We start from the raw sequence: 11,126 nt of genomic DNA on the forward strand, positions 1-11,126 counted from the left end.
ATTTATAAATTATTTTATAGATTATAATAAAATATTTTTTCGCTGGTACCATTTAAATTAACGGGAGGTATTAAATAAGAATTATAAGTAGGAGTTGGTTTATAAAAAACCTTAAACACGGAATGTGAATCAGAGAAAGATTAATGAGAAAGATCGGTAGCCATTCATTGCCTATGAAGTATGAATAACACAATAACAAGACTTAATATTAAGTTAAAAGTGCTGCTTAATTAGACAATAAATACATTAGCAACAAATGCCTACACAATAGACAAGACTAGCAATATATAGACAAGAATTACCATGTTAAGTAAGCGTAAATCTAATTTCATATATATTGAAATAAACACGTAACGTAGGGTGTGAAATATAAATATCCATATGACCCGATAATTATGAATTTATTAGGATCCGGTTTAGATGGTTAACCGGGTTATCGGTATCCATTGGGTTCTCCTGCTCTCGTTTCTCTTCCCCGCGCTTGCCCCCATCCTAATTCCTATCCTCTGGAGCGTTCGCACTCCAATCTAGGGTTTCTCCTCCTCCTCCTCTTCTCCGATGGTGGTCCGCTCCTCGGAGCTGGGGATAGCCGTCGCAGGCATCGGAGTCGTCTCCAAGACTGCCTTCCTCATTCGCCCTCCCCTCACCATCTGCGCCCGCCGCCGCCGGAGCTCCGCCGCCCCCGCCGAAGTTGAAACCTTAGACCAGACGCCTCCTACTTCATCTCCTCTTGCGAATGGAAGAAGTAAGTGTTGGAGAAGTGTTCTGGTTTGTGATCGTGTAGTTGCTGATAGGATATTGTTTTATCTCTGTGGAGGTCGCGAGGGGATTCAGGGACCCGAGTGGAAGGCAATGAACTCGAAGGAGCTTGGGATTAAGACTTCGATGATAGCTAAGCCGGTGAGATCCGTTCTCGATGGGCTCCGGAAGAAAGGTCGGTATAAATTCTTGATTTGGTTTAATTTAGTAATGAGTTTACCTATATGGAATAGATTGGTTCTATTAGACTAACTTAATGGTCTTGAAATCTTGGTCTTTCCAATCATCTTTGTGTTACTAGTAATGGTGGTTAAATGAGTTGGAGTTATCAGGTTGTTAGTTGTTGTGCAGGGTACGAGGTCTATCTTGTTGGCGGCTGTGTACGCGATCTCATAATGAGGAGAATTCCAAAAGATTTTGATATCATAACGTCAGCAGATCTTAGAGAGGTTTCAGCTCTCTTTTTGGCTATTGTTTTTTTTTTGTTGTTGTTGATTATTATGTCATAAATACTCAGAATGCAAATGCTTCATTTTATTCATATGTAGCACCTCAATTCTAAGAGTTACTGTCATTGTATATATTATTTGAAATGGCAGATTATCAAGATTATCACAATAATAGGTCTGTGCATTGTCAATACGGATGACGTATCATTCTTGACGTGCAAGTTGACTTCTGTAATGATACTATCTGATTTAGATCCTGAAATCAAGTGGAATGAATGAATAAGGTTCTAAATGTTGGCATCGGTATTGGCTATTTCTGTTACTGAATCAACCATTTTATTTTCAGACTATTTTTTAATTACTTAAATTCTAAAAAATGATATAACATAGAAAAATCTTAAAAGTTTGGAAAAGAAATGATTGAGATAGGAGTTGTTAAATTACTCACATAAGATAGTACAAAAAAAATTACAAAGAGTAAAAAATACTAAGAAAAAAAAAACAATATCAAAGTCTGGATGGATTCAATAAACACATATGCTCATTGAGGATTTTGGCACCATTGCAGCAGAGGTGGCCAGGACTCACCTACAGGTGAGGCTAATAGCTACCTTTGTAACAAAGGTGAGCAATTGACTGTAGAAGGTGTTAAAAGAAAGAATAATAAAAGGTAGATATAGATTCTAAGTGTCCGGTGTCTATCAGTATTGGCCGATACTACGAACCATGAATCAGCTGTTACTAATAGAAACAATGGATTAAGTCTTAACAAGCAGACTCGATGTTAAATTATAATGATTTGAGCACCTTATCATATTTATTGTTGTTTTTAATTTTCTTGTTAGATGTTTTCAAATCTTAAGCGAACTTTCCTAATTTTCCCTAGCTATTAGAAATTCATGTTTAAACTTGGTGGGGCCATAGTAACTTTCTTATTAACATAATGAAAACTATTGCTGATTTCAAACATGAAAGCTTTACCTTATGTCCAGATATGTTAGTTTTCCTTTAGAGTGATTATTCGTGATGTAACTTGTAGGCACTTCTAATAAACTAAGAAATAAAATAAATGGTTCAATATTATAGATAAGGAGTTATCTAGTGTGATGGTAAGGCTTATCCCTTGTATTCAAGAGACTATAGATTTAAATTTTGGGAACAATCTTCTCATAAGTGAGGGTACGATTGCGTATATCTTTCCTCTCTAAACCCTGTGTAGGTGGGATTCTCGTGCATTAGGATGCCCTAGTTCAATATTCTCTATAGTATATAAGAAAACAAAAAATTGTATTGAGACCTTTTTGTATATGTATGACATGGTAAATAGTCATAACCTACTCATCTTTGAATTATGAAAATGCCCTCCTTGAGCTTGGGCAAGCTGCTACAGTGTCCTTCTAAGTTTATCCTTTATTAGTCAAGGTACGATTTTGATTTCAAGTTAGATTCTAGAGGATCAAATTGGATTTGAGATGATAGTAAGAATGCAAGATCTTCAGGAACATTTTAGGTCTTTCTCTCGCCTAAGTTTGCAAGTAATGTGATGAGATGATCAGCCAACATTTCCAATGGAAAAAAGAGAAGACAGTGAACTCTCAATTTGCTTTGCATTAATGTTTTCTACTTGAATACAGGTGCATGCCATTTTAGTATCATTTTATTCTGAATAATGTGAGCAGTACCTTTTATCCTGATGTAAGCTTTTTTAGTGTTCCTAGACAATATTGATCAAGCTTAGGCTAGATTATTGTTAGTGTCTAGCTAAGAACTTACAAATACCACCCACACAGACAATATGCACAGAAAGGATGATCTCTGAAAATTCATAATTACTGTGCCTGTCCTTTAGCCAGAGTCAACCCAACATGGTAATGGTTTCAGAAAATTGTATGGAGCCCCAAAACTTCCATTGCCCTTTTCTCTTAACATGTCTACAATCATGGCAAGGTACACATTTTCAGGCCAAAGAACTGATGTCGTGGTCTGTACCTGTAATCTCTCAATTCTTCTTGAACAAATAGTAGAAGTCTGATCAATCAGCATCTTTGATATACTTTTATTAGGAAAATGAATATTGAATAGAAAATATACTTGGTCATCTTAAAGATAAAAATTTAAACAATCATAATTTATAGATGAGAAATTCTTAGATAATCAGTTAGATAAAAAATAAAGGGACATTTATTGAAAGATAATGTTATCCTTTAGAAAGCTGAAACTCTTTATTGATGGACATATGCCATTTTTTTTCAGTTGGAATGTACTAATTGAGAAGGAAAGCAACATGTATATATAACAGATCCTGTGAATGAATGCAGATTTTTTTTGTCCTTTTGTAGCTTGTTTTGGTGTTAGGACCTCTTAATAGGCCTATGGCTCTGTATTGTCTATTTAGATGAAAACATATTATTTGTTCCACTTCCTTCATATCTTCTTGTTATTATTACTTCTTTTTAACAATTACTGATACTTGGTCTTCTTTTATGTGTGCAGGTGCAAAAGACATTCTCAAGATGTGAGATAGTTGGGAAACGTTTTCCCATATGCCATGTGCATGTAAATGACTCAACTGTGGAGGTGAGGTTGTCATGTAACCATCTTCTGTATAATAGGCATGCATATGTGTTCAGATAGTTCTAAAAGATTGACATATTAATCTAGCATATGATATTTTTTCCTTCCAAATAAGAGTTGTGTCAGATGGATGGAAAACATGGGTTGTTGCGACTCAGATCATAGGCTGAATGATACTCTAATTTTATATTAGTATTAGTTTCTCATGTTTTATATTTATATGTTGATAAAGCAGGTGTCAAGCTTTAATACTGTTGTACGAAAGCCAAGTAATGACATGGTTTATTTTGCAAGAAGACCTAACTGTGACGAACATGATTATGTTCGATGGAGAAACTGTCTTGGGCGGGACTTTACTATCAATGGGTTGGAAATTCTATTCTTACTTGCGTCTTATTGTTTTGCAATCACTGGTTCTATCATCCCCTCATATTCCTCTGGTAGCCTCCAATTGGTTAGGCTCATATGTATCTCTTTTAATTCTTTGGTTTTTGTCCGCAGATTGATGTTTAATCCATATTCACATCTCATTTATGACTACCTGGGAGGCATGGAAGACATTAAAAAATCTAAAGTGTGCACGTATCTCTTAACTTTCATCGGTCACATACATTCAGCATGATCTGTTTACTGTGATCTTTAAATTTGTGTTCTTCTTTTCTACTAGGTTCGGACCGTGATTCCTGCAAGTACTTCCTTTCAAGATGATTGTGGTGAGGACATACATTCTGTTTGTTTTCACAACACCTTATCTTGCCTTGGCTGCAGACTACAATTTTTCGTTTATAATTGTGATTCATTCTTGTGTAATTAACAGCTCGTATTCTACGTGCCATCAGAATTGCGGCTCGTTTAGGCTTCAGTTTTTCAAGAGAAACAGCTCATTCTGTGAAGGATCTTGCCAGCTCCATTCTAAGACTTGATAAGGTCCTGTATATATATGCTTATGAAGATCTTCATCAAATGGTTGCTTCTGTGGTTATTCATTGAATTAATTGCTAAAAGGTTCTGTCCTATTTTTACTGTTTTCTTTCTTTTCAGGGTAGAATACTTATGGAGATGAACTACATGCTTGCATATGGGTCAGCTGAAGCTTCTTTGAGGTTGCTTTGGAAATTTGGCCTTCTAGAACTTCTGTTACCTATTCAGGTACATTCTGTATGCTATGCTGGTAAATTTTTCGATTCACCCTATTTATATGATTTCTATTTGTTCGGATTCGAATTATCTTATTCCTTGACACAGGCTGCATATTTTGTTTCAAGTGGTTTCAGAAGGCAGGACAAGCGATCTAATATGTTATTGGTAAGTTGATACTGAAATCTGTTTTGTTTCATCTTGGTCAAGTATGATTTACATCTTTTGTTGCTGAAGCCGTTCTTTAGAGAATGCACTCTTGATGATTAGCTTAGAACTAAAATTGTTTCATATTCTGAATTCTGAGATACTTTGGGTATTGCTGGTGGCAGGGTGCTATATATAATTATATATAACTTGCAGTAACCGGAGTGTCTGTCAATTAGGGAAAAAAATGGCATTTTCTCATTATGCCTAGCCTGAACATTCTGTAATTTGGCAGCAAACTTCTCTTGCACACTGCATTTTATGCTTGGTATCAACTGGAATTAATTGCTAAGCCCTGCCATATTGCAGAGGTTTTATAACTTGTTTTTCGGGGTTCAATGTCATAGCCTGATTAACTCTATTTAGTAACTTAGATGGTGGAGATTGCCTGATTCTTGCGTGATCTTGGTTGAGGTCCATCAGTGCATGTATGACAACAAATCTTCCAATTGAATGCTCTTTATAAAGGGATTGGAAATCTACGGTGAAGTTAACCAATTATTGAAATTGTAACTTAAATTCACTCGCCAACCTATTTGATATAAGGTCAGGTCAAGTGAGATCAAGTTTGACGCAACCAAGTTAACAGGTTATTGACATGTCATATGAATCAATTATCCCTTGCAAACCTAACTCTGCAATGATTAGAGATTATGTACTTATTACCTTGTTAAATTTAGGCAGACCAATATATATGAAAAGAAATAGGACCATATTTACATGATAGTTGCAAATGCTCTCTAAATGAAATCTAAATGGTATTCTTCTTGGTCCAATTTCAGTGTTAGTTTTCATCGCTCATCATTAGTATTACTTTACTTCTATCTCATTGTCTATATTCCAATATGAAATTGCCATTATCATGAGCAGGTTTTTTAAGTTTCTATAGTCCTATAGTCAGAATCCTACATTGTTGAAATTCTGTGTGCCATCATTTTGTTTAAAGAGTGGCGACATCAAATGGGATCATCCTGGATTTCCAGCAATTAGTTATCCTTGTTTTGTCAAGTATAACTTTGTTACAAGTTAACAATGGATATACTACAAGTCTATAACAGTTCTTGTTTACATGATAGTTAGATTGCAGTTTTATTTCTTATAAATATTAATATTATGGATGCAGGTGCTGTTCTCTAATCTGGACAGGCTTCTTGCACCTAACAGACCATGCCACAGTTGCTTATGGTGAGAGCTAATATTTTTTTGGTTTACTTTTAGTTGATTTTATTGGATTAAGTTTTGTTTTCTTGTTATCCTCTAGTTCTGGGGTATATGAATATAAGCTCAAGTTTCACTTGATTATAGGATGTCATGATACCTGTAATTAAGGTATGTACACTCATTATATTTGCACCGACACTTGGCACTACTAGAGGAATACCTGTTTGTATATCAGAATATTGTATTTCCACGTCATCCTATGAACATGGTAGAAGATGTTTGAGATAACATCAAGTATTGCAGCTAAATTGTAGACACAAATGTAAGACAGTAGAAGTTCCACACACTTGTGTCCTTGCTCGTTAGGCAAGCTGATAGGAAGTATGCTTCTATATGAGGTGGTTTGTGGACTGATTTTCCTCACTGAAAGAGAGGGGTTTCTTGTTGTGATTAAAGATTTCTGTCTGTTAAGTGCTGATTTGTAGCTACTAATGGCGAGATTATTTTTTGCATGTTTAATTTCATTATATTTATATTTTGTTCTTCTAGCACCAATATTTTGAAATCTTTGTATGTACGACAGGATTGGGCTTTTAGCTTTTCATCAAGCTTTGGTGCGTCAATCTCGAGATCCTTTGGTGGTAGCCACGTTCACACTTGCTCTCCATAATGGAGGAGATCTATCAGAAGCTGTAGAAATAGCTAAACGAATTACCCATCCACATAATATTAACTTTCCAGAAATGTTGGAACCTCGGAAATGGGATGCAGATGGGGATTTGGTGGGCGAGGTGTTAGACTTCGCTTCTGCAGTTAGTGCTTCATTAAGTTCAATGACAGATGAATACTTTGTTTCACAAGCAATGGCAACATATCCTCAGGCACCATATTCGGATCTTGTAAGTAATTGTCTTTAAACTCGTGCATGTTGTCCTATTGGTTTCATAGTTGGGGATATAATTAATTAATTAATTAATTTTAATGCATTCTTTGATGACACAATTAGGGGTGTAAATGAGCCGAGCCTGAGTGAGCCGGCTCCAACTCAGGCTCGGCTCGAAATTAATTTCGAACCTGTTTTTTAGCTTCAGGCTCAACTTGTCTCAGCTTAACTCGGGCGGAACTCAAGCCGAGCCAGATCGAGCCTGAGCCGAGCTCAAGCCTGAATTGAGCTATACTCAAACTGAGTTGGATAGAGCCCAAGCCGAGCCGAGCTAAGAACTATTCAAGCTAAATTAAACTTTAATAGTTAAATTAAATAAAACTTTACTAAAGCTAGAAATTTTAAATTTAAGTAGTAAATATAACAAAAATACAACTCTAATACTAAAAATAATATCAAATATCAAATAGAAAAGCCTCACATCGATTTCAAATTTTAATAGAGCACTATTCAAGTTGTCAAGCTAGCTAATTAAGCTGAACAAAGCTAAATTAAATAAAACTAAAAATTCAAGCTGTCTCTGACTTAGAGATCCCTTATCGCTGCCGAGAACGGTGCCTTGTCGATCTCTTCTCCTTCTCCATTGTCGCCATCGAGGTCGGCATTTCCCCAATCCATTTCCCCCTACGCCTTTGGCCAATCTAGTCTCTTCTTTTTGAGAATGCCTCAAATCGGCGACGAGAAAGAGGAAGGCGTTGAGGACTTCATCTTCGCTCGGATCGACAGTGACTACTCAATAGAGTCTTATCCATAGCGCTCGACGTTGACATCAATGCAATGATTTGGCCACGATATCCACCAGCACCACCATAGTGGTGGAGTGATCGCGGGGTTCTTCGCCGTGTAAGGCTGAGCCCTAGTTATCGGAGGTACCACATGGCCAATGTCGAGTTCCTAGGTGAGCTTCGGAGAGCGAAAGCTTTGCAGCGCCACCACCATGGATCGGTCGGCTTTACTGCATTTCTCCACCATGACCATTCGAAGAAGCTCGACGACTTAGGTAGGTCATGCTGATGATTTTATCGGCTTGGAGGAGGAAGCTTGCCGGGAAGTAGTCTTGCCAACGGTGGAGAAAGAGTTGGAGGAAGGCGCGGCGGGTTGAGGGATTTGAATGTTAGGATAGGGATTTAGGGTTTGGAATTATATATATATATATCGAGCCTATTGAGCTGCCCGAGCCGCTCGTTTATTTTGACACCCTTACACACAACTACTCATCAATGGACTGTGAGCAACAATCTGTAAAATACTCTACACAGCTTTATTTAGGCTCTTATTCAGAATTAGTTTATCAGATATCCATATATCTGGCTGTCTTAACCATTACAAGACTTCTGGTTTACATGTTCCTTCTCACTTCCTTAGGCTAGGTTCTGCTTAATGAAAGCTTTTGTGAAGTCTCTCTTTTAACATATGCTTATTTCATTCCAGGTATTTATCCCACTGCAATCATACTTGAAAGTTTGCAGGATATTTGACTGCATTAGAAATAGAGAAAGGGATAGAGGCTTTGTTCCAAAACGTGGTAGTAAGATAAATTATTTCAATCTGGTCAATGGCGGACTGGCAGAGGTGAGACATGTCCTTGCTAGGGTTGTTTTTGATACTGTATATCCCCCAAACCTGGAAAACAAGGAGAGCGAAAGTCCTGCCTGAGGATCATTAATAAGATTAAATGGAGAGAGTGGAATTGTTCTTTCAAGAACAGAAGGCTTTGTCTCCAGCACGTACACTTGCATCAGTTACCAAAACTGTCTTCCTGACAAAATCTGCACATAATGCCCAAAGCAGTACTAAATCTGGAGAAGTTCCTTATACCCAACTTGTTACTCGTTCAGTTTGCTTGAGGTTTTATTCTGTGGAAGAAGGTTATCTCAGGGTACATCATATTCTTCAAAGATGGACCTCAGCTGTTTTGAAGGTTGAACAGTTGAACTGAGAGGTTTCTGGCTGAAGCCATGGCTCTAACAATGTTTTTGACGGTTTGACGTTCGGTCTATGCAGTCCATCGTAGCAGTTTCAGCTTATCAATGGTTAAATGAATATTCTTTCTTTTGGATTGTGCTGAACTTCATCTGGAACTGAAGATAAGATCAATAATATGCACATCAGCCATGTTTTCTGTACGTGTATTCTTTCAAGGAATATCTTACCATAATTGATGGTTGTAGACTTGTAGCTTGCTAAGATTAAAATTGGTTTTATCAGAATTTTATACCAAAACACCAAATGAGATTGCTGCGTGGCATCTTTTTCTATCAAAACATTGTATCTTGATATTAACAGTATTTAGATGGAATTATTGTGGGACTTTGATTGAAAGTAGTTGTTTTTCATTTTTTTTCCTATAATTATTACTTCTCAGTTTCAATCTTTTTGTTCGGTATAATGTGGTTACTTGTAAGCAAACTACTTGCATGTTTCCTTCATCATGCAATCTCAGCTGTATTTATATCATTGATAAATGATGTGCTAATTCTGGCACAATTCTGGCATTTGTCCATATCTTCTCTTTTGTTAACCACCTACCAAAATACATGTCAGTGCTTCAGGATCAATTATTGTCTTTCCAATTGTATGAATGCATCTATCCTGGTGCACCACTCTTATGCAAAGTACTTGTTTTCAGGAATGCTATGCACACATGAAAATATCAACAGGGAAATCCATCGTGTTGCCAGTCTTTCGCACAATTTGTGTTTTTTTTTTTCTAAAAAAAATCTTTTTCTGCTACATTATGATTCATTTTGCAAGTTATTGCTTTCTTCTTTGAAACCAACTTGGTTATTGACTTATAGATAGGCAAGCTTCTGCTATTTTTTAAGCAATACACACTGGTGGAGATGCATTCAAAACTTCCAAGTATTAATATGCTCTTTCATGAAAGTATTTACCAACTACGAACATGTGGGACTCTGAAACAGAAATTTGCAAATCCTTTTTCAGCTCATTCTCTACAAAAGAAGCAGAAATCCTAGCAGTTGCAATCTCTGGTTACTTCTGTTTGTAGGACTACATGGGCAGTTAGGGCTTGCAGACTTCAGAGAAACAGAGAAGCAGTGGAGCCTGAGAGAGAAGCTTACGACCAATGATTCCATCACAGTAGTTACACAGTGATCTTCCTATGCAAACAGTCACAAGGAAATCAGAAAGTGTTGTCACCCCAAAAGCAGCTCATGTACTGTGGCTTATTTAAGAAACAGGAGAGAGGGCAGAGGAAATGTCTGGCCTGAGATCTGATAGTGTGAAAGAAAATAATAACCTTTTCTTTTTTAAAGAAAGAAAAAAAACCCAAAGCTCTGGGAGCGTAGCAGTACTCATTGCAAGCAGAAAGTGCATATCATAACAAAACTGCAAATATAATAATTATGATACCTATTAATTTAACAGGGATGATACTCCTCGATGTTTCAAATAATAGGTTGGACAACTAAAGTAGTCTTCTTCTGCGTCTCAAATCCACAACCCCCTGACATGGTAAGTGGTCCATGCCCAATTGCTATCCGTAAATTTACTAGTACTATAGCAAGTTACTCCTTTCTTTCCTTTTTTATTGGTTTTTTTTTCTTACCATCCTTCAAATTTGAAGGATGAGCAGCATATCCCCCACCTCCTCTCCTTGGCCTTTTCTTACAGGGTGATTTATTATATCGCTTGCCAGAGAAACAAATAAAGTTAGTTGGCCCCCCTGGTAAAACCTGCCATTCCAACACTATCAACTCCCAAAAAGAATGACCTAAAGCTGGTGCTTGATATCAAAATGAGAGATACTGTGCCAGTTTTCCTGCTGCTCCTGCTGCAGCAGCAGCAGCCTCCCCTGCTTCCCTATCACAAGCCCCTGTCTTTGGCTAAGGGGTGGGCTCTCACCATGCAAAAGGTTATAGATTGGGTTTGGG

The 11,126-nt window shown here is 37.0% G+C and overlaps 1 protein-coding gene across 1 annotated transcript; it reads left to right on the plus strand.

Annotated features, from left to right (window-relative positions):
- Positions 1 to 429: 429 nt before the first annotated feature.
- On the plus strand, positions 430 to 9,595 carry LOC140763953 (uncharacterized). Its single transcript, XM_073102348.1, has 13 exons — positions 430 to 745; positions 818 to 934; positions 1,111 to 1,208; positions 3,702 to 3,785; positions 4,018 to 4,148; positions 4,284 to 4,356; positions 4,450 to 4,495; positions 4,600 to 4,709; positions 4,824 to 4,931; positions 5,028 to 5,087; positions 6,250 to 6,311; positions 6,871 to 7,186; positions 8,662 to 9,595. The coding sequence occupies exons 1-13, from the start codon at positions 559 to 561 to the stop codon at positions 8,884 to 8,886; spliced, it is 1,617 nt and encodes a 538-aa protein (XP_072958449.1). The 5' UTR covers positions 430 to 558; the 3' UTR covers positions 8,887 to 9,595.
- Positions 9,596 to 11,126: the final 1,531 nt, after the last annotated feature.

This window comes from Typha angustifolia, chromosome 1, assembly GCF_048772165.1.
Source record: "Typha angustifolia cultivar Huaian chromosome 1, ASM4877216v1, whole genome shotgun sequence".
NCBI lineage: Eukaryota > Viridiplantae > Streptophyta > Magnoliopsida > Poales > Typhaceae > Typha > Typha angustifolia.